Below are 25,366 nucleotides of genomic sequence, written 5' to 3'. Positions count from 1 at the left end.
AACGACTAAAAGGTTGGTCGAAAGAACGGTGGCTTGATATGCTGAATGGTGACTCAAAAGCCTCTCTACTGGATCCAGATCAGGCCTTTGACAGAGCAACTTCCTCGACGATTACCTTTCTTGTCGTGGTGAGGGAGCTCAGTAGGGAAGATCCTCTAGGAAACGAGAGGTGACATCTGAAGCCAAACGGTAATCAAAACCTCAAGCCAAAGTGTGACTTCCGTATCGAGAGCTGAATAGTCGCAGGGGTTAAGATTTGGCCGTAAATGGTGAACTCTGAGTACCAGGCGACCTGAGTCTAAACGCAGATACTCCACTTTCTCAAGTGAGAACCAAGCTAATTGGGACCGAGTCCTAAACCGACGAGCCGGAGCAGGCCCCTTCTGCCAACACTCCTAACCCCAAGCTCCAATCCGCGCCACCTGCTGAGGCTAAAGTTTCTCTGTCCACGGACAGCAAACATCCTTCGAACAAGCCGTCTCCGATCAAACCACACCCCACAGGCTGTGCCAAGGTTGGGAGGGAAAAAATCGTTTGGGGCACTTGCGGTTAAGGGGAAATCGAAGCGACACCGGTCCTCGGACGATACCAACTCTTCGAAAAAACCATTGAAGGGGACATGCAGCCCTCGACGTCTTCATCTGAAGCGTAGATGAGTTGCCATACTTTGGTTAATGACCTATGTGATGGTGACACCACATCAGCTAATCTAAGCATAAAAAGTGCTCTACATATTTCCCCCTATGACGCAGAAAAAGTTCCCAGTGGGGCATTCCTCAGAGCTATCCAATATGCCAAAAGTAGGCATGGAGGTAATAGCAGGATGTGAGGTCAACGCTCACCACATATACTGGGGAAGTTCCAACATCATGCAAGAGGACCGACACTACTGGAGTATCTAGTAGGAACCCATCTGCAGACCCTTAAGTTGGGTAATGAATCAAATTTCTTCAACGTGGTCAGGACAGAGGTCATCGACATCAAGATGGCATCCCCTGACTTTGCGGCTCTGGTCGGAGAGTGGAGAATATCAAACGATATCCCACTCTCAAATCACAGTCGCATTGATTTCGTAATTGGCATGGATCCATCTCCACCCACTCCATTTCGGAATCCACGGAAGACAGATTGGGCAAGGTATAATATAAAATGGAACTGAGCGCCCAAGTCACGATCCCTGGGAAGCGCACAAAATCCATTGCTGAAGTTGAAAAGAAAACCTAGATGATCACAACTAGCATGAGAAAAGTTTTCGAAAAAAGCTGTCCACTCATGACCCCAAAACATCATGGTGGAACTTGGATTTAACAAAACAGAGAAGAACGACAAGGATGCTCCTCAATCGTGCTCTGAAGTGTGATTCAGCCGCTGGCTAGAATCGCTATAAAGAGACACAGAAGGCTAAACGATCATCATGGAGATGCTTTTGCGAAGGGACTAACTCGCTTGAGGCTACCTCAAAGCAGAAGCGGATTCTTGTTAAAGAGCGTGGCCAGAAGCTGGGTTATTTACATTTACAGAACGGGAGGTACATAAAAAGCGATGAAGAAACGACAAACCATTTACTTGAAGTGCACTTCCCATATCTTGGGGCCGACAGGTGCATACAACCGCCAACCGAGAGACTGGAATCTGGCATGCAAAGTAGTATCACTGGAGCGAGTAAAATGGACATTTAACTAGTTCCATAGATACAAGTCTGCAGGTCCGGATGGCATCATTCCTGCGCTAGTAATCGAGGGAATGGATTCCCTGGGTCGACATATTCGGAATATATATCGTGCAGGTCTAGCGCACGCTTATATTCCAATTAACTGGCGTGATGTGAAGGTGATATTTATTTCCATACCAGGGAAACCCACCTACATGGACGCAAAAACCTTCCGACCGATCAGTCTAACGTCCTTTCTACTAAAATGACCAGAAAGACTAGTAGATCGGTTCATAAGGGATACACAGATTCCTAAATGGCCACTTCACCATAGGCAACACACCTACCAGAAAGGAAAATCCACGGCGATGTCCGAAAAAGAATACTCCTTAGGCGCATTTATGGACATCGAAGGTGTCTTCAATTATGCCTCATTCGCGGCAATTTGTCATGCGGCAAAACAGCATAGCATCGAACCGCTGTTAATCATTTGGATCCTTCACATGCTAGAGTGGAGAAAAATCCACATATTGGTCGACCAGAAGTCGGTTGAGGCAGGATGTCTTAGGGACTGCCCGAGGAGGGGTTCTCTCTCCGCTGTTAGGGCTCCTGGTAATGGATATCTTACTGTGGTTCCTGTGGGCAAGTCTTCCCACAAGAATTTACGGACGATTTAGCCGTGATAATTACCAGCAAGTTTGCGGACATGAAATCCACAGTTGATGCTCCGCAATGGACTCACGGTGAACGCTAGGAAGACTGGACTAGTTATGCTCGCTAAGAACGACAGTTGGGCCAGCTATATGCTACCCACTTTAGCAGGGGCGGAAATCCAGCTGGCACAAACAGTGCAGTATTTAGGAATACATTTCTACTCCAAGCTAAGGTGGAGGCACCATATCCAGGAACAATATCAGAAATCCTGCAGATTGCTCTGGTGCTAATGGAATGCAATAGACGGCTTTCACCAAAACGGATACATTGGATAAAAACTCCTTTTAAATGTATGCATGCATCCTCTGGTGGCCGAGACTGAACTTTGCTAACGGCAGGAAACTGCTAACCCAGATTCAGAGGCCTGGTTGCCTAAATATTACTGAAGCAACGAGTATTCTTCCGATTGCGGCACTTGAAAATCCTAAATCTATCCCCCTTTGTCTTTTTGTTAACAAAGGTACTGCGAAGTTGAGCTACTTTGATGTAGAGTTCGGACCAATCTCCGCTAAGCGACTCCAACGTCCACCCTCAGCTGATACTGCTTTTAGGTTGTGGGAAGTCTGTAATAGTCTGAACCTTGTCTGGAAACGGATGGATTTTCTTAGGGGAAATCGTGTAACGAAAAAACTTCACCTGATTTTAAAGGAATTTGCATTTTTCAACGTTAAGTACAGGAGCCGCAAGTAGATTGGTATTTACTGAGAAACATGGAAAGGAAGTATACTTTAATGTTTTATGCCTTGATTTGTCACAAAATGCCACCTTACGCATAGAACAACCATTTTCCGCCATCAGGTGTTTGTCAACTAACCGGCGGTTCCATTCCTTCGATCATGTTTGCAAATAAAGTCACACGCGGATGTGTTCCACAAACATTGGAATTTCGCCAGCAATTTCCAGGTCTTCGAAAGATTTAAAGGTTTGAGCAACGCGCGATTTAGAGCTGAGAAGTAATTAAGAATGGTAAAAGTGGTAGAGATTATAAAGTTAGTTTGTAAGAAAAGCTAGGGAAAGTTAAATGTATAAATAGATTTTGTAAATATAATAATTTCTTGGAAACATACGCGGTCAATCTTCTCATTTTGCCAGATTTGTGGAAAGGACGCAGATAAAATATAAAAAATATTATTTTCAGCTTCTCCTTCGGACGAACAACTATGGCAACAGAAACAATGGCCCTTGTTAGTGTGTGCCCCAAATTTCAATAAGCAGGATCCGTGATTATTGCCTGCTTGCTCCCAAATTGTGTGAGAGTTAGGAAAAGTTGTGGTTTCCAATCGTACAAACCGGTGACTCAATTGGCCCAGAGAGAATATTGTTTCTTGGTGTTCCGATTTTATTGATTTATGTACGGAGTTGAATTAAACTCCATGATTATTGTGCTTATACTCCTAAATTTTGTAGGAGTTTAGGAAGTTTGTTGTGGTCCACTCTAGTGAGTTGTATCCGGAGCCCAAGTTTAGCTCCTGGTTATTGTTCCTGCGCTTCCAGGTTCTGTGGGAGTTTAGGCAATTTGTAGTTTGTTCTCCACGCTGGTGAAATATAACGGGAATCTTAGTTAAGCTCCTGGTTATTGTGCCTGCGCTTTCAAATTGTGTGTGGGAGTTTCGGAAAATTTGAAGGTTAAGCTAAAAGTTAATTTACCAAAGGCCTGGGCTCCTATTCGTCTTGAGGGATTTCTGTCCAACTGTTTGCTTTTGATATTTGTCTGTTTGAGAGGTCAAACCCAACCGCTCAACCGTCTGATCCAAAAGCCGCTCTCTGTATTTGCAACACCTACGAGTTCCAGGTATTGACCGACACTTAACAGAAACGGATGGATAAAGCCCCAAGGGGCTCCAGCAAGTTTCAGCAACATGGAGGTGATCATGGGATGGGGAGGCACACAACTAAAGATTGGCTATCCTGGAATCCTTCCTATCGTCCACGGCCCTTCCCGTCGGTGTCAGAGATACCCGCTTTTAGTAGAGATTTGATTCAACTTGAGTTGTTCCGCAGCATTTTTAATTCCGTTTACGATGTGTCCGAAATTGGAAAAGAGGAAGCACTGATTATGCTGTAAAGTAAACTGAGGAGAGATGTGAAACGAATTGTGGAGCATCTGAGTGTATACGGAGAAAATTATGAAAAGACACGGATTGGATTGGCTATACAGAATCGCCGAGCGTTGATGGAAAAAAAAATGCAGGCTTTCATAGCTCTTCCGCTAGTCGCTCAAAAGAACCCCGCCATTACCGGAAAGGCTTTGGACACTATGCGTTCGGTAGCTGAGGAAAGCAGGATTTAACTGTGAGGAAGGAATTCCGTTAGTTCCTTTTTTTCTGAAGGGACAAATGGATGTCTCAAACCGAAGGAAATTTGAGTCCCCCCCTAAAAATCCTAAAGCTCCTCTAACCTCGGAAGATTTGGATCAGTTCATGGAGAACCGATTCATAATAATGTCTCCTAGTTGGGGTGGAGGTAGTGGTTCACCAAAATATCTGGCGTCTATGGAAAAAATAAATCGCATAGGGAAATTACCCTAGTGGCAAAGGCCACTGAGGACAGGAAGAAGCGCTTGGCATGGTTCATATGCATTCTGCAATGTCCAAAATTGATGCAGAGTTCAAACAAAATTGAAATACAGCGTCACTGCCAATTATGCATTTTCTGTGGTTCACACAAATATCGAAAGATGGCTTGCCCAGGCTAAAATATCTCAAATGTAAAGTTTATCATAGGCAGTATGAAACGATGCCCCACTCCCACCAGATCGGACAGAGAAGGCTTCTGTGGAAAAGAGCACACCATGCCGAAAATTCGCCCGCCTTAGCTTACTCCAGTACAGTTCTCCCAACAGCCTTAATTAGGGTCAGGATAATCTCAGTACGCTGCTTGGTGGATCAAAGGAGGCAGAGCACTGAGAATCTGGTCCAGAAGTTACGAATCATCCGAAAAAAACAAATGTGGAACATTCAGGATTGTGAGTAATTTCTGCAAGAAAGGTAGCCAAGTAGTGAGTCAATCGTTCAGCAACGGAACATGCGTCCCATTTTCCAATGTTGCTAGAGTCAACGAGAGTTGTTTCAAAAAAAAGGCTCTCAAAGCTGTAACGTTGCAAAGTGTGAGGCTAGGTGAAATCTCACAACACCGCCTTGTTCGCTGGTTCCCCACCACCGATTCCAATAATACGACAGCCAGTACAGTACCGGCCTGACAGTGATCCGCGACGGAGCCCGTTATCGCTTTTACCGCCGAAATTCGTCGATCATCAGCATTGCCCTCGCTCGAGATTATTACCGATTTGACTCAGGTACTCATTCACAGTTGAGACGTCTGGTATCCGACGTCAAATTATAATACAAATCCCACAGCTACCAGTGAGATTTGAACCGTGACCTTCCGTATGGCAGCCTCGTGCTCTAACCACTCAGCTATCCGGACACAAGCCTTAGTACTACAAAAATTCATACTCATTTCCAGTTCCAGTGTCCGGATAGCTGAGTGGTTATAGCACAAAGCTGTCGTACGGAAGGTCGCGGTTCAAATCTCGCTGGTGGCAGAGGGATTTGTATCGTGATTTGACGTCGGATGTCAGTCGACTCAGCTGTGAATGAGTAGCTGAGTCAAATCAGGGTAATAATCTCGGGCGAGCGCAATGCTGACCATGTCTCTTACAGTCTACTGTAGTGTGCCGTTAGCGTATTGAATGAAGTGCTCTAACACACTTCAAGGTCCTGATCCAATATGAATTGTTGCACCAACGATTATTATTATTTCCAGTTGATGTCCACGCTAAAGTTTTGGGCTCAAATTCAAATGGATGGAATAGTGTTCCACTATTCCACAATTGTTAGATATAGGGGGAGGGGGTATTCGGATTCGCATGCAAATTTTACGTGTTTTCTGCAAGTTTAAGCTTTTTGACAACCCCTTGTCTTCCAACTAGCCTTCTGGCAATATTTGTTCTGCAGTTGCTGAATATTATGCAGCCGCATAAGAAATCAGTTTTTTTTAATGAAAATTTGACTGCTTTGACAGCCGGCCCACGTATTAGTCTTCCAGTAGGCCTTCTGATTTTCGGCTAGTGCTTCACTGACAACAATCCAACCACTGCCAGGTAAAATTTCCGATGCAACGGGCTCTGTAAATTTTCGTATAGCCAGCCCCCTTCGCCTATCAATCCTATCAGTCAATGGTGAACTGTTCTGTAAATTTTCGTATAGCCAGCCCTTCGCCTATCAATCCTATCAGTCAATGGTGAACTGCGTTACGAAATTGCTTCACGCATTAGCGCAACCTGGATGAAATTGTGTCGCACAACTGGTGATCGATGTATCAACGAACGTTTCAAATCAAGAACTTATCGTGGTGTCGTTCGCCCTGTTGCCATCTATGTTTCTAAGTGTTGGCCGGCCGATAAGCACTTCGATACCTTCTAAAGAAGAGACCTGGTATAATGTTCTATGATTAAGATTAAAATCTCTGTATTTATGATACCATGTCTGTACAGTATCTTAATGAATACTTTGGAAATAAACCAGAGGAGCAAGTAAAGAATTTTTACTACAGTGTTACTATCACTGAGAAACCTTTTCTTTTCATATTCGCCTTAATGAATATATTATTAGCAGAAATACTACCAGAAAATAGAAACGTATGAAGCCAGTATAGAAATTTAAAAAAAAAAATACTGGGAGGTTGTTTAATTCAGAGATTGTGTTTACTGAAAATAAAAGCAGGAAACACACAAGACAAGAAGATATCCATTTCTAGTGCGCAATTGTTACAATTAAATTTCTACACATAAAAATTGTTGTATTTTGTTTTCATTGCAAAATAAGTGAATTTTGATTTTTCATACAAATACTATGCCTTTCTATTAAGGGTGTAATGAATGTTAACCGAAGTATGTTATTATTAGGTTAATTTGTTAGCTCCTGTAAAGCCGCCACTACGTCCCCACTGTGTTCACGCAAAATTTTTTCTGCTTGGGGCTTCGAAATAAGCATTTCCGACACCTGAAAAGGAAACCATTAAATCAAGATAACGGGGAAAAAGGATCTTACTATAAGTTCTACATCTTCCTTCTTAATATGAATTTTTTGTAGTTCCAGTTCCTTTGCCAATCTTTCTTCATTCTCTCTACTTCGCTTGTCGCCGAACATATTAACAGCCTGCAAAAGGATATGTATTAAAAAAAAGGTGAGACTGAATGTGTGGAATATTGATTGTAATAATTATGAAGGAAGGTATCAATAGTACTTTTTTTTAAGGTTTTGTGTGAAACAAAACCCTATGCAAATAGAATCAATGTATGTCTATCACACCTGATTTACTCGGGGGCCTACGGCGCCACTTTGTGTTAATAAGTTTCAAGAGCGCAACAAAGTTATAGAAGATCGAAGTAATAAGGTAATAACCGATATAATAGAAATATGTGTACCTGGTTACGAGCGGTTTTTGATTTACATACGTGCTTTTGTGCACGGAGTAAAGTGAAAATGCGTGAATTTGCGTTAGATCAACTTATCAATGCGGTAATATGCAATGTTTGTTTATTGGACACAGTATTTACGTTATTTATATGTATGTACATATATGTATCTTAGATTAAATCGATCAAACCATAATATATTAAGTTTTCTTTTTTTTCTTTAGATGTGGACAATAGCAGGTGCTGGCTCCGGCATGGATCTTAAAAGAGACCATTACTTATTTTTATTGTGAATTATCTCCCAAACTTATAGTAGGGGGATCCTAAGACCTGGATGAAGATCGACGACCGTAAAGATTACTGATTGCCGTGAGCGGGAGATCACATTCATCGCCATGTTTGAATTCCGATACCACGAAAATTTCAGTGAATTACCACATGGTCTACACCGTCTCAAAGGGAATTGGCGATTGCGCTTGTCAGTGGAACTGGAGCTGGTGCAAATAATCCTGATTTCCCCGCTCCAATGGTGTTAGTCTCAACCAAGGTATATCACATGGTCCGAACTTTCAAACTCATATTTTTAATATCGTCACTCCAAGCCGGAATTTGAAATACGTCTTTTCTGAGGATATAATCAAAATGTATCCATAAATTCTGCTGCCTAAGGAGCCAAAAGGAGAATATTTTTTGAAGGCTGTCGCTTAGGGTAGATTGTGCTCCTTGGCGAGCAATAAGGACATTTCATCATGTAGCAGCGGATAATGGTCCTGATGATGAAATGAAATGGCGCGTTCTATATTTACGATTGTTGTGTGGTGCGCCAACTTTGGAGAACGCTAAAGTAATTATCCGGAACAGGAAAAAGGTATATTGCCCTTGGCTACATGCACTGCCAATCATCCGGATGTACTGGAAGATGTGGATAAATCGAGCCACATATAGTACGTAAATTAAATACGGCTGGTTTCATGTACAAATATATGTATCTGAATTAGACACTACCCGGAAACTTCATTAGCACGCATATACTATATATCTACATACACATATGTCTGGTTGGAGTAATTGATATTCATATAGAAGTGACTAAAAAACTAAAACAAAATAATTCTTTGCAACCCCTTTCATAAGAACTCATTTCGTTGTGGTATTGATGAATTGATATGTGATTATGACGTTATACAGGTTGGAGAATGCACGAAATACACAAAAATGGCAAAGTTTCACCCCCTATAACTTTGTTAATAATACTTGGATTTTCTTCAAACTTGACCAATTGTGCATTATGTTATCCCTTACACCCATGTCAAATGAGATGAACATAAGGAGGGTTGCCGGGTGAATTCCCAAAATGTGGAAATATACTATTATTAACTTTATTTGTGTAGATATCGGAACCGGATGTATATATTTTCAGGCCTAGACTTCGTGGAGATGCACCATTGTGGTTTTTTTCAGATTTTTCGGTTGGATAGGTTCTGAGAACGAGAGCTGTTGCACTTTTTGTGGGTCATATTTTGAGCCCTCACTCCCCTATGTTTCACCTAATATAAAATATGGAACCAGTTTTGAAAAGTACTAATTGAGACCTTTCATTTCACATGGCCACACTTTATGAAAAAAAATTTTGCACCCTCCATTCAAATGTATGGGGAGTTCCCCCTTAAACTCAACACAAAATGGCGCCACTTGCCGCATGTAAAGGGAACAGCAGATCAAACAGTCTCACCAATTTTCGTGACAATCAGTCAAGTCGTTTCCGAATTAATCGGGTGTGACCAACAGACGGACAGACAGACACCGATTCGATTCTAATAAGGTTTTGTTTCACACAAAACCTTAAACAAATCGGAAAACCGGATGCTAGACGTTTTAGGTATGAAAGGTTTTGTATATTTCTTTTATAAAGAGACTTCAGTGTGTATTTGTCCCATTAGTACCTAGCATATAATATATGCATAAGTTACGTGAAAATATCCACTTTCAGGTGATATTGACATTCAAAGTCTTGAATTTGCACAAAAGCGACAGCTTTGACCTATTATAACTTTGTTAGTAATAGTGAGATTTTCACCAAATTTGGTAGGATAATGCTCTATGTTGTAGCCTACATAACATATTTCGTGATTCTAGGAGGACCTTAAGGGGGGTTTTCCTGCCAAGTAATAAACATTATAGTAATGTACTATTATTAACTTTATTTGAACAGGTATCGGTATGGAGAGTATTTTGGGGCCTAGGCATCGTACAGTGGTAGTCTCTTGACATTTTTCAGATTTTTCCATTAAGCAGTTTCTGAGAATGAGTCCGTTAAAGAAATGACTACTTTCAACCCCCGCACTCCTCACCTTTCCAACAAATGTCGAAACTAAGACCGGCTTCGAAAAGTACTAACCGAGGCCTTTAATTTGATACACCACATGGCTATATTTGATGAAAAAAAATTAACACCTCCCTTTTGCACGTACGGGGACCCCTCCTTAAATTCAACGTAAAAGGATGTAACATACTATATGCGTGAGCGTTCACAGTTCCAACCTTTCTACCAAATTTGGTGTCAATAGCTGCAACCGTATCCGAGAAAAATGCGTGTGACGGGCAGATAGACAGTAAACCGATTTTAACAAGGTTGTGTTTACACAAAACCGTAAATATGGTATCGGTTGTGAATTTAATGCATGAAAACTTCCAAACTGCAGAGTATCCTTGGGAAACCATCCGCAACAGTCCTTCAATGTACCCTCCGACACCGACGCATTTTGATTCAGCACGGTCTTCTCTCGCTTCCTTTGGGGAGAGCAATGAGGGCGGATCTTCAAATCACGAAGCGATGGATTCAGGTGGTGTCCCCAAAAGACGCAGATGAGACTTACGGATTATTATTTTGGTTAAGAGAAAGCGGTGACGAACTCAGAAAAAGTGCTCTAGTTTCGTGAGTCACTTATCCTGCGAGGATAAAAGACCAGGGAGTTGGTGGGAAACCATTGCTACCACCAAATCTACAGATGGAATTGCCTGTTCCACAGTATATATTGTGGAGCATCGACGTCTGATAGGTCTACGCAATGATAGTTCGTAATTTTCAACACTTAGTTTTCCTAGAAAAAGATCATTCTCATTAGATTTCATCATCAAATGAAAAAAAAAAAAATGTAATTCCAACAAAAAGTTTTACTTTATTTTTTAGAAGAAATTTTTGCAGGTTCTCAATTAACTCGCCGAAAGAGGAGAAACCAGTATTCAAGACAATATGAGAAATTAGCATGCACTGTACAAATTGGTTTAATATTTCCATAATAACAATCGTAGCAATAGCCAGAGTAAGCAAGTAATGACTAATAACATAGATATATGTTTGTATATACAGGGTGTTCCGTTCATTACGGTTCAAATTTTAATTGTCTTCTATCGTGAATGGTGTCAAAAAACTTTAATTTTCCAAAAAAATCACAATTTCCGGCTTCTTCAATCAGCTAATGATTTTATTCAATTTTCGGAAACTACATAAAATTTCTTATAAATGGATAGAAGATATAACTTTTAAAGAAATTTCAAAATCGATTTCCTAAATTCCAATATGCATTATTGGAATAAATATATATGTTGGAGTATTACAAGTAAGCTAGGAAGTTGATCCATAAGTAAAACTGTAAATTATGAAACCATTAACGCCAATTATGGACTTGATCTACAACAGACTCAACTTACTAAGGAGAGTTTGGCCTCAGGAGTGCCTCACGTCAGCTTAGGGATTTTTCAAGCGGGAAAATGTTTAAGCGAATTTAGTTATTCCACATAATGGCCAGCGATTATCATGCGGAAATCCAAAGTGACGGACAGTCACATTATGTTTTGTTTTCTGCCATCAGGTGTTTGTCAACTAACCGGCGGTTTCATTGTTTCGATCATGTTTGCCAACAAAGTCACATGCGGATATGTTCCGCGAGCATAATGAATGACGGACGGTCACATTGTGTTGCAAACAAAGGCAAACGCAGATGTCTTCCGCAAGCATAATTACAAAATCACTCGCAAATTTGTTCCAAAAACATTGGAATTTCCGGGTCTCCGAAAGATTTAAAATTAGAAGTTCGAGCAACGCGCGGTTGATAGTTGAGAAATAATTACCAAAGGTAGAAGTCGTAGATACTATAAAGTTAGCTAGGGAAAGTTAAATGTATAAATAGTTTTGTGAAATATAATAACTTCTTGACATACGCGATCAATCTTCCCATTTTGGCAGATATTCAGAAAACAAGCAGGTAAAACCAACAAAAAAAATTCTTTTCAGCTCCTTCAAACGAACAACTGTGGCGACAGAATCAATGGCCTTTGAAAGTGCGTGCCCAAAATTCCAGTAAAGCGGATTGAACTAGAGCCGACGCCACATATTGGTTCTCCGAAACAGTGATTGTATAATGTTTCATGTCGTCATATCAGATGCCTCCCTAATTAATGAACCTTAGCCTGGTTGGGTCCATAAGCAGCACACCTCTTTAAAAAATGATTTCTGGAAAGTATTGTGAGAAGCTGGGGACGAAATTTACCCCGATGTGATTCAATACCTTTCCAATTCAATGCACCGTTCTCTTACAGTTTCGGTTGATTTTCATTAGAATGCGTTTATTTGTCCTTGCTCTGCTAATACTTTTGTTACATTGGGTTGTGTTAATTTTTCCTACCTGATCTGTGTTACGTGAGAATAAATGTTTTGGTCTTTTCATTGTATCGTCTCATGTGTTTAGATGTGCACTCGTCAACCTCCTCCCCTAGAACAATATTTCGCAGTGTACCAATAATACTGGTATACTGATATTACGCCATATACGCGGGTATTGCACAACATACACCACCATAGGTGAAAGCATTGTATTTCCGCTTGAATTTTAGTATTCTCACAAATTGGTACAATTTCCCACTTTTTTTGCCATTTTTCGAAACTATTTTTTTAGGTTCCACAGGAAGTGGATGTTTTAACGATATTACCTAAAATAGTCATGAAACGCAGCCAAGAATACGTCGAAACCTTTATTAATAAAGTGCAGGCTTCTAGATTGATTTCGAAAAGCATCATTTTCTTGTCACATTCGTTTGCGCGCAGAGAATTTTTACCCCCTAAGTTTTTCGGTAGACATTTTCCGTTGCTATAAAGGCAACACCTCTAATTATCACTATGAACGGGATAAAGATGCATAAAGATGAGTGAAATAGGCATGTATTCCTCGACAAATGCTCCTCAATGTATACATAGTCCCTGACAAAAAATTACAAACACTTGTAAATTACATCATCTCCTGCATTTAGCTCTTTCCTTTTTTGTTGGGTTTATTGGTCGAAGTTACTTAATTAGTTTACGGCAATTAAATATAAGACTGGTCTCTTTATATAGTTATATCCTATTATTAACTTTATTTGAGCAGATAACGGAAAGGGGTTTTTTGAGACCTAGATTTCGTATAGATGTATCGTGCATTTTTTTTAAATTTTTCGGTTGGATAGGTTTCGAGAATGAGTCCTATTTCACTTTTTGGGCGCACATTTTGTGCCGTCACTGCCCTAGGTTTCACCCAATGTCGGAAATAAGATCCGTTTTAATTGAGCCCTTTCATTTGGTACCCCAAATGATCACATTCTGTAAAAAAAATGCATACCGCTCTCACACAAATCCTTAAACAAGTCGGAATACCGGAAGCTCGCGCTTCGGGTATAAAGGTTTTGTGTTCATCTTATCTAAGAAATTTTTCTATCCGTATACAGCTACAAAACTACAAGACATTCGTACATATTACAGCCGTATATGTTACGCTCACCCTAAATAAATAAACTGCCTATTTTCGAATACTGTACACATATAGGCACGTACATAAATTGATCATACCCATATTTTCGATTTTTCTATCTGAATTAGGCACTACCCGCAAAGTCCATTAGCACGCATATACTATATACCTACATACACACATGTCCCGTTGGAATAATTGATATTCATATACAAATGATTAAAAAACTAAAATAAAATAATTCTATTCCACCCAATTCATACGAACTTACTTCGATGAGGTATTCACGGATTGATATGTGATGATGACGTCATGCAGGTTGTAGAGTGCTCGAAATTCACAAAAAATTGTAAAGTTTTACCCTTTATAACTTTGTTAATAATAGTTTGATTTTCTTCAAACTTCACCAAATTGTGCATCATGTTCTTCATTATATGCATGCCAAATTTTGTGCTTCTGGGATGAACCGGGTAAATTTCCAAAATGTGGAAATATACTATTATTAACTTTATTTGTGCAGGTATCGGAACCGGATATATTTTGAGGCCTAGATTTCATAGAGATGTGCAACTGCGACTTTTTTCAGATTTTTCGGTTGGATAGGTTCTGAGAACGAGACCTGTTACACTTTTTGATGGTCATATTTTGAGCACTCACTCCCCTATGTTTCATCCAATATCAAATATTGAACCAGTTTCGAAAAGTACTAATTGAGACCTTTCATTTGATACCCCATATGGCTACATTCTGTGAAAAAAAATTTTGCACCCTCCTTTCACATGTATGGGGAGCCCCCCCTTAAACTTAACACAAAATGGCGTCAGTTGCTGCATGTAAAGGGAACGGCAGATCACATACTCCTATTAATTTTCGTGACAATCGGTCCAGCCGTTTCCGAATAAATCGGCTGTGACAGACAGACGGACAGACAGACATCGAATCGATTCTAATAAGGTTTTGTTTCACACAAAACCTTAAAAACGTGCAATTTCTGCACCATTGAGGCTTAACAAAGAGAAAGCAAGACTTGAATTTGCTAAGGAATGTTCAAAATTCGGCGTAGAATTCAATTTTACATTAAATTTAAAAGCGATCATTTTAATGCTTTTGCCCAATGTTCAATATTAATCAATATTTTGAAGTAGTGTCTTCTGACGAACCGATGTTATAATTCCTTACGGAAGCTAGTATGCTTTTAGGAGCACGGGAGAGAAATTCGATGCGTATTGCATTAAGTTAACCGTTAAGCATCTGCCATCTATAATGGTATGGGGAGAAATACCATTAACGGACACTTTTATTTCGTCGAGAAGGCCCTTAGAAAAAACCACTATAAAAAAAATTAAAGATCGTCGCAATACCATATGTTGATGAAAACGGATTTTAGATATCTTCGTTAACTTTATTGAAGAGGGCGCCCCATGCCACACCGCACAATTCATAACAAGTTGGGAAACCGGAAGCTAGGCACTTCAGGTATGAAAGGTTTTGTTTGCTTCTTGTATGAGTATATTTGAGTGTAGAACTATCCCATTTGTACGTAGCTCCTTAAGAATATGTATTTAGCATGTCAGATTTAGTACTTCGGGTTGCAAATTTACACGGTAAAGACAACTGAGCTACTGTAACTTTGTTACTCATAGTATGATTTCATCAAACTTGGAGATAATATGCTTCATATTATATTTTATACTACTACCAACTTTTATAACTCTGAGATAAATTTGAGGGCGGTTTTACTCAATTTTCCCAAAAACATGATAATATACTATTATTGACTTAATTTGAACAGATATCGATATGGAGAGTATTTTGAGGCCTGGGCACCATATAGAGGCAGCTTCATGATTTTTTTCAGATTTTTCGGTTGGGTAGTTTCTGAGAATGGGCCCGTTAAAGAAATCATCATTTTCCACCCCTCCCACTCCCCGCCTTTTTAACAAATTTCAAAACTAAGAGCACTAGTACTAATTAAGACCTTTCATTTGATATCCCACATGACCATATTTGGTGAAAAAATTTTTTACACCCCCACTTTTACATGTATGGGGCCCCCCTAAATCTCAACGTAGATGGATATCAATCACTGCATGTCTGGGGGTCCTCAGGTCCCACCTTTTCATCAAATTTCGTGTCAATCGGTATAGCCGTTGTGGAGAAAAGTGCCTGTGACAGACAGACAGACAGACATTGAACCCATTTTAATAAAGTTTTGTTTTGCAAACAAAACCTTAAAGAAATTGCGTTGGAACAAAATATCCCTTTACGAAAAATCACTTGATTTGAACCCAACAGAAGACGTGTGGAATGAAATAAAGAGGCTCCATTTCACAGAACACAACACTAATCGACAAATTTTGAATTATAATGGGGCGTGAGGCGCCTCAGATAAAAGAGTCCATCAAAGGCTAACGTAAAGCAAAGCGGAAAGCAAATTGTGGCAACGCCAAGAATAAATATAAAAAATAATAGTAAATAAAGTATATATTATAATTAGTAAAGTAATATCTTTTAAAATCTATTACTATATTATATATACATTTTTTATGAATAAAAAAAAACTTTATTAGGTGTTTTGTTTTTTAACCAGGGACTGCATTCTCGTACACATTTTTAAGGTTTTGTGTTTCATAAAATGTGGCCATGTGGTATCATTAGTACTTTTCGAATCTGGTTCGATATTTGATATTGGATGAAACGTGGGGGAGTGAGGGCTCAAAATATGACCCCCCAAAAAGTGTAACAGGTTTTCTTTTTCAGAACCTACCCAACCAAAAAATCTAAAAAAAATCACAGTAATGCATCTCTACTAAATCTAGGCCTCAAAATACATCCTTATGTTCATCCCAGAAGTATAAAATTCGGCATAGGTGTAATGAAGAAAGTTATAGGGGTTAAACTTAGTCATTTTTTTGGAATTTCGTGCATTCTACAACCTGTATGACGTCATCATTACATTTCAATTCATCGATACCATAACGAAATGAGTTCTTATGAATGGAATCGGAAAGAATTAGTTTGTTTTAGTTTTTTAGTCATTTGTATATGAATATCAATTACTTTAAACAGACGTATATGTAGGTATACAGCATATGCGTGCTAATGAAGTTTGCGGATAGTGTCTAATTCAGATAGATATATCTGTACATTAAACCAGCCGTATCTAATATACATATATAGGGATAGAAAAATGTGCTTCTGTCTCCCCGACTAGCGCAATAATAAATTTCCTCTTGTTGATGCGCACTTCCCGCGCCTCACATCCGCTCGTATTCACAGTGGCAAGACAATAACAGCTTTCAGTTCCCCGCTCATCGATCCGAGATTATAGCGCCTTTTAAGAAGTGGACAATTTGACTTTCACTAGATAAAAGGGCACTCTCTGGTGAGCTATTCAAGGTAATACTTAAGCGAAGATAAGCGACCAGCGATATCGATCAGTTGCCACCTACTCTTTCATGCAAAATTTATTATACAAGGTGTCTTAAAAGAAATTTTATATTTAGTAGATCGATAAAAAAAAAAATAAGCCGTATATAGAAAAAATGCTTATTAATTATTAAAATACACTTTTTGGGGATTTATTTCTTAACAATAATATCGTCTAAATATAGACCCTCGCGTTCTCAGCACTCATTTAATCGAACAGTAAAATTACTTATGACGTCTCGGCAGGTGGACTCAGGGATGGCTGCCATTTCGTGACGGATATTTTCTTGTGGAGGCCAATTTATGTCACCTCTCCGGGAGATCAATTTGCCTGAGAAAATTTCACGAACACTTGGCAGAGAATATTGGACGTGTGTGTGTTGGAACCATGTTCTTTGGTTATAACCAGGAAAGTTTTGCAGTGCAGATACCAAGAAGTTGTCTAATATCTCCACATAATGCTCTGAATTCACTGTAACTGCACGCTCCCTTTCGCCTTCAAAAAAGTAAGGGCCGATAATTCCTCGCACCGATATCGCAGCCCATACGGTCACTTTAAGCGAATGTAGAAGTTTCTGATGTTTGCGTTTCGGATTCGGTGAACTCCAGTAGCGACAGTTCTGCTTATTTACGTGGCCATTAAGATGAAAATGGGCTTCATCCGAAAACAAAATGTTGGTAAACGTTGAAAATCGCTCAATCACCTGAACTACGAAATTAAGCCTCTGACTGGCATCTTGGGGCTTTAATTCTTGCACCAATTGAATTTTGTAGGGGTGCAGCTTTAGGTCTTTGTGCATAATGCGATGTAATGATAATCTATGCACATTTGAAGCACTCGCGCGCTTCCGAATTGAATGGTTCGGGACGTCACGAACAGACTGATTAACATTCTCTCCCGTTTTCTACCGTTCTTGATGACCTAGGTCGCCCGGATTTTGATTTATCCAGCGTTGTACCAGTCTCTTCAAAATTTTTAACCCAATGTCGAATAAGAGGAATGCTTGGCGCATCATTTAAGTGGCGAAAACCTCGAATACTGCAGAATTTTCTACGCGCTACGGTTGCCGAATCGCCGTTTTTGTAAAACTCTCGCACGCACAACGCGCGGTCTGCTCCCGAGAAACGCTCCATAGAGACTGAATTCCCAAGAGCCAGGCTACCGATTGACATAACCCCCGCGCCCCTCCGATACGTTGCGTTCACGCAGTAAGCTAAATAAATATAAAATTTCTTTTGAGACACCTTGTAGTTACGTATTGGGGCGTGGGGGAATTTTAAGACAAAGGGATCATTAGTAAATTTCAAGTTTTCAAAAGGTCAGAAATACATTTTCATGTTGTTCATTTATAGGGAAGGTTTATATTTTAAAAACTAAAACCCATTGATAAACGATGATAGCATCATCTGTTAATAAAGGAAAGTAAAACGCAATAACAATTGCGTTATGAGGATTGTGAACAAAGAAATACAATATCATTGTATAAATACTTCTTCTTGTGAATATAAACTTGTTAGTATATATTGCGGGCAGCAAAACCCCTCTGGCTCTATGAAAATGTCTCCAGCTACCGAACAGTAATGGTCGAGTTTTCGAGTCCCATCGAATGTCAGCTCTTTTTTCTGCATAATACAGACCCTGTTCATTAAATTAGGACCGCACTACTTTTTTCCGAAATTTGGTTTTCTTTCTTCCAAAGCTTATTACAGAAAATAGAGATAAAATAGAAAATGCTATTTTTAGATTCCCTATCTTATATATAATTCATTTAATCAAAAGGAATCTGACTTAAACATTAATACTTTGTGAAACTACCTCTAGTGTCAATAACTGCCCTTATTCTGTCAGGCATACTTTCATAGCATCGATCTATCATTTGCTTGATTTCATCGTCATTTTCCCAGAAATCGGCAATTTTTAATTTTAAAACATCTAAACTTGAATTAGGAGAGGCGTAAACCTTAGCTTTTAATAGGCTCCAAACGTTCTCGATGGGGTTGAGGTCCGGGGAATTACCAGGCCACGCTAGAATCGGAATGTCACATCTTTTCAACATATTAATTGTAGATTTAGCACGATGACAAGGTGCACCATCTTGCATAAAGGTTGTTGAATGTCGGCAGCATCGCAGGTAATTAAAATGAGGGCACAAAATGTCGTCAATCAAAAACTGGTATTGGCAGGCATCCATTGTTCCCTCTACAAAATATAGCGGTCCTGGTCCATCGGCTGAGATAAGGGACCAGATCATCGCTGCTGGAGGGTGTTTGATAGTTCTTACGACGCAGTCTTCCTGATATCGCTCCGATGGTCTTCTGCGAACATACTGCAGCATTTCTGTAACAGCTTCCAGCCTGCATTCGTCGCTAAAAGCTACCTAAATGGGGACAAAAATATGTTTTGTTTTTTAAAAATATGCTTTTGGGGGATTAGGCGATTATATATATTAAAATTATATCTTATTCACTTTTTTCCAGTCATCAACGGAATAGTGCCGATAACGCTTTGCAAACTCTAGCCTGGCTTTCTTCATTCCAACGGTCAGCTTAGGCTTCTTTGCAGGCCTTCTCGACCGAAGATTGGCTTCGTTATGTCTTCTCCTTAAAGTCATTTGCGAAACATGTATCCCTTCCTCTTGGAGATCCTGATGTAAGCTCCTCAAGGAAGAAAAACGCTTTTCGCAAGCTTGATTAACAATTCTGCGGTCCGTTCGAGGCGTTGTTTTCCTTTTACAACCGCAATTTTGTCGTTTGTTTTCGACTTGTCCTTTGTTAGCCAAATTCGCCTGATTGATTCTGCTAACAGTTTGGTGAGAAACTTTCTCCCTTCTAGCGATATCTCGAAAGCTAAACATTTTCGTCTCCAATAATGAAGTTATTGAACTTATTTTTTCAGAATTAATGTCTTTACGTTTACCCATTTTCAAATTTATATATATAATCCAAAGCACTTCTAAATGTTTATTCTTATCCGAATAAAACCACTTTCTTTTCTTTTAATTCACTTAACTTACTCTTTTTCACTTTTAACACACTCTTCTGTGGTTGACTGGTAATAAACTTTTAAATATCTGCCAAATAATGGGGAATTTACGTCGTATAAATAAGTTTAAATATATTTGTGAACATTTTGGATGACAAGCGAAAAGGAAGTTGGATGAAAAAAAGAGTCTTCGAAAAAAGGAAAAACGATATTAGAGACACTTGATAATTTTCTACTGCTTACAATCGTCACCCAAATAAGATAAAATTACCGTTATTAGAAAATCCCGTAATATTATAATGTCAACGACAAAAATTTCGAAGAAATGTGAAAAAGTCGCTGTGGTCCTAATTTAATGAACAGGGGCTGTACATCTTTGGAAAAATCAAAAAATTAAAATGAAATATTAACAAGTAGAACTCCCCCACGAACACCTTTTCGGCCTGTAGCACTTCCACAAAACATACAAAGATGGAAGCAACGGGTTGTAACTATCCAAGTGATAAGGAATTACAGACTTCGATGCCACCCGTGATTTTAAACAATTAAGTCATGATCGAGACACGGATTTTAGAGGCTTCACCAGATGTCCCCCACGGAGAAATCTGTGAAAGACATGATCTCCATTTCAGTGGAAATCCTACGGTTAGCCAAAAAGGAGAGTACAGCAACTCTCTCTATGAAAGGAACCGGGAACCTGACTACAGCCGACCTGCCGGCGACATTGTTGCCTAATTTTTCCAGAAAATAGGGAGAGGAAGGCTCGGCACAGGAGAGGCAGCTCTTCCACCTCTACCAGAAAAAGCAGAAGAACGGGAAGATAATGATGTGGATGCAACAGGTCTAATGGCGGTACCTGGAAACGAATCCATGCAGCCCAAACCTGGGAAGCCGACGACAGCGGAAGGCACCGGAAAACAATGCGAACTTTCTTGAGAATAAGAACATAGGCGCTACTACACTACCAGAGAAATCGGAACTTCTGGAAGGTGGTGATAGGCTAGCAACTCCCGTGATATCAACACTGGACGCAGCAGACTAGACTATTCAGTTAGCGTCAGTTTTCACATTAGACTACGCTTATGTCTACAAACAAAGGTTAGTTAAATTAACATGCAGCATGCCGAAGCCTCTTGTTATCTATTGGCGGCAAAGTTAGCAAAGTTGTAGGACTTATATATTCCTATTTCAGGTACAAGGACTTAGGTTCATTTTAACAGAATATGCGGTATTGAAACAGTTAAGGGGGCTAGGATCTTCTTCAATGAGGAATCCTCGAGACTGAGAACCTGTGTCGTGATATCAAAATTATTAGAGGCAACCATGTTGGGACAATTTTGTTTCCAGGACCTAGTTGCGGTCAACTTATAATACCGGGTTAATGACAGAAGGAGAAATGTCATAGTGGCGTTCGTTTTTTTTACCAAATGATTTTTTGTGTCTCTCGCTGAAAGATGAACTGAGGGGTATTTTCGGGACTGCAAAATTTAGTGGCCTTGAACTCATACTAGATTGTGATGCGAACGCTCAGCAAATTTTTTGGGGAAGTAGCAAATGGAAACTTAGAGGAAAGAAGCTGTTTGATTATCACTTCAGCCCCTCGGTTCGTGGGGCCACGAAGAAGTGAAGTAATGGACCTAGCAATCTACAGTGCTAAACGAAGTCTCATCACCATTACTTCGAATTTAGTCTTACTATCGCAGCCACACAGACTGTATGTAAAGACTAAATCCTAGCAAAACAGAAGCAAAGCTGAATGAACTTTTTGGCAAAAAAAGTGCAGCAGCCTAAGCGACTAAGGACTGTTTTGACCACAGAAGATCAATTGAAAACTTTGAAGAGACTTGTCCTATTACCCGGGGCTAATGCGGTAACAAGTCGAGAAACCGGCAGCTGGACGCTTCAGGTATGAAAAGTTTTGTGTATTTCATTTATAAAGATATTTGAGTGTAAATTTGTCCCATCAGTACCTAACACGTAATATATGCATATATTATATGAGAGAATCCACTTTCATGTGATATTGACATTCAAAATCTTGAATTTCCAAAGTGACAACTTTGACCTATTATAACTTTGTTAGTAATAGTGCGATTTCCATCAAACTTGCAGCCTACATTGTTGCAAAATTTCGTGATGCTAGGATGAACTTAAGGAGAGTTCTGCAGCCAATTACTGATAATTATAGTAATTAATTATTAGTATTATTAACTTTAATTAGCAATTAGTATTATTAATTTTATTTGAACAGATATCAGTATGGAAGGTATTTCGGAGCCTAGGCACCATATAGTGGCATCATCTTTATTTTTTTCAGATTTTTCGGCTGGGTATTTTCTGAGAATGGGTCCGTTAAAGAAATGATCACTTTCAACCCCCCTCACTCCCTCGAACACGACCTCCTTCGACCAAATGTCAAAACTTAGAACTAAAAACTTTAGAAAGTACTAACCGAACCCTTTCATTTGATACCCCACCTGACTATATTTGATGAAAAACAAATTTACAATTTAATTAAAATTTGACCTAGAATTATGTAACTCACTGTAGCGTTCACAGTTCCCACCTTTTCACCAAATTTGGTATCAATCGCTATAACCATCTCCGAGAAAAATGCGTGTGACGGACAGACGTCTGTCTGTACAGTAAACCTTAAAAATGTTAACTACAAAGGCTCAAAAAATCTAGCAGATGACTTCCAAGTCGTGCTTGTAAAAGCAATAAGCGCTCTTTATTTGGAGAAACTCATACGAGATCTTTGATTCTTAGTATAAATCGAGTATCTTCAATTCTTGTTATGAAATGTTCTTTATTACAATTACAAATGAGTCACATTTAACTTCTTACAACTAAATCTTACACTTCGATAACTCAGGTGCTTGTGCGCTTCTGGTCACCAAGTAAACAGCAGCCAAATGAAACATATGGCGTGTTGCGAATGGGAGTCGCAACCAGGCTAGAGAACTATTCTACCTTTCCTGTCGAACATGGTTATAGGGAATGAGGATTCGTGGGAATTGATTCTTCTGGAGGAAATTGTTCTCGCTGATTTCAATCCCCAGACAATGGACAGCTAGTGGGTTGGTGACTGACGACGGTGAAATTGACTGCATATGCCTTGATGGCATCGATACGTGGCGTTTGGGAAGTGTCATTGAGGATCTGGTTAGCTATGTACTTCGTACCATCGTTGCTTTTGAATATGCCGGTGCAGTGGCGAAGGATTTGCCTTCCCTTGATGCGTAACCTCTCCATATGTCTAAAGGAGATATCCTCCCCCAAGATGAATCCGAAAGTGATCGAAAGTCTAATTAACTATTTGTAGCAGAAAATTTTGACTTTTTATGGAGTGGGTTAATTGAACCGGAGGATAGGATATAGGAATTTGAAAGCACCGTGTAAACACACGGTTTAGTACCTTGTGGGTTAATTGAACCGGAGGATAGGATATAGGAATTTGAAAGCACGGTTTAGTACCTTGTAGACATGAGGGACGTTGGATAAGTTGGAGTTGTTGTTGACATCTTGATAGACGACTTGTTTAAGGTTAGGAATGGGGATTGAATTTATGAGGAGAAACAATCATTCTACTTTCGCGAAAACAGTTGTTTCGCGCTAGTTCTCACCGGATAAATTATCGGTAACACTCATTCCAAAATGAATTCAACGGGCTTGGTCGCATAATATGCCCTTCTGCCTGAAAAGACGGATCTTTGTGGATGCCAGCAGGGTATAAAGAGAGGAGAGCCAAAATTAAAACGTTTAGCTAATAGACTAATTGGTATTGCCATATATAGTCGAAAGCTTTCTTTATGTCGAGGACACAGGCTTTTGGAGGTGTCTTACAATAAATTTCGAGCAAGATAGCAGAGCTTGTTGAAGCGAATGACCTGTGCGATTGACGGACTGGTAATCAGAGATAGCAGCTATCACAGTGGTCATTGATGATGAGTTTGATGGTCCACTCGAATATTTTGGCAAAGGTTGTGAAGATGGAGATAACTATCAGGAAGAGATTTTCATCTTTTTTAGGGGCCGGAATGATTTAAGCATATTTCTAGCTTGCGGAAAAATAGATGCTCAGCAGGTAGTGATTAATTAGAGACTACGGAAAAGAGCTAATAGCTGCAAATAATGCCTTGCCTTGTCTTGTTTTTACTCTGCTTAATGGACACTTCAACCGATTTGGATTTGACAGAGTTAATAGAAGAGATGGAGCCAGTGTATCTAGTTGGGAGAAGTGGATTCTGGACCAGACTAGTTTAACTGGCGGTCTGGATATATGATGTTGTGAATTTGAGGAGGGCGATCGGAGCATTGGCTTCAGTTTAGAAGTTTTGGTGATGAAAAAGTGGTGTAAGGACGTTTGTTTCTCGGGATAGATATTTTGGGGTAGGATATCATCGCGGCTGGCAGTTTTGCATAGTCCCGGGGAGACTTTATTTTCCCTCTATATATTTCGGTTCAGTTCTATATTTGATAGGCGGTTATGTAGGTGATTGCATTGTCATCGAGGCCATGGAGTTCATTCTCAAGGATTCAGGTAATTGCATTATCTTGACCATAATACCATTATTATTTATCCCTCCTGACTTCTATCATACCTCATTTTAAAGGTCATCTCAAGCATAGATATCAATCAATTAATCAAACAATTCGGAATACCGGAAGCTCAGGCTTCGGGTATAAAAGTTTTGTGTTCATCTTATGATAGAAACTTTTTACGCACATTTTTCCATTCTTATCTGGCTAAAAACCCAAACATTCCTTTAAACTTTTTTCAAATTACTAGAAATACGTACATATTACAGACGTATGTATGAATATATTATGCTTATCCTAAACAAATAAACATTGTCTATTGCCGAATACTATATTCTATATGCGTTTATATAAATCGATCCTACACCTATTTTCGGTTTACTTCGTGGATTACATATATGTACATATAATGGATTACATATATGTACATATAAAGGACGTATATTGAATACCACTTGTTCAATGTACAAATATATCTATCTGAATTAGGCAGTATCCCAAAGCTTCATTTACATGTACATATAAATACATACATAGGGCTGTCTCGAGTAATGCGACTTCCCATTCACGTGAGCTGACTTTGTTGTGGTATTGACGAATGGATATGTTATCATGACGTCATATTCGTTTTAGAATGCACAAAATTCACACAAAATATAAAAGTTTCATTTTCTATAACTTTGTTAATAATAAATGAATTCCCTTCAAACAATTATGTCAATGCTATTATGTCTTATGCTATCTCTATCCCTTATGCTTGTGCTAAATTTTGTACTTCTAGCATGGGCCTAAGGGTGGTTTCGTTTATAGTTCTAGAATATGAAAATATACTATTATTAACTTTA

General features: G+C 39.3%; 1 protein-coding gene across 2 annotated transcripts in view; it reads right to left on the bottom strand.

The window, feature by feature from the left end:
* Positions 1-6,817: 6,817 nt before the first annotated feature.
* LOC119652477 (huntingtin-interacting protein K) overlaps positions 6,818-25,366 on the bottom strand; it is a 48,007-nt gene continuing 29,458 nt past the window's right edge. The window contains exons 2-3 of one of the 2 annotated variants that reach the window (XM_038056647.1): positions 7,429-7,524; positions 6,818-7,368 (exon numbers count right to left, since the gene is read on the bottom strand). In XM_038056647.1, the coding sequence (XP_037912575.1) occupies positions 7,273-7,368; positions 7,429-7,524 (192 nt within the window). In that variant the 3' untranslated portion in view covers positions 6,818-7,272. Of the gene's footprint in view, positions 7,369-7,416; positions 7,525-25,366 lie in introns of both variants that reach the window. The other variant, XM_038056646.1, reaches the window with a different exon arrangement.

This window comes from Hermetia illucens, chromosome 3 (genome assembly GCF_905115235.1).
Source record: "Hermetia illucens chromosome 3, iHerIll2.2.curated.20191125, whole genome shotgun sequence".
In the NCBI taxonomy this organism is placed as follows: Eukaryota; Metazoa; Arthropoda; class Insecta; order Diptera; family Stratiomyidae; genus Hermetia; species Hermetia illucens.
The sequence above is the reverse complement of the archived record's forward strand: the minus strand, read 5'-3'. Positions and strand labels throughout refer to the sequence as shown.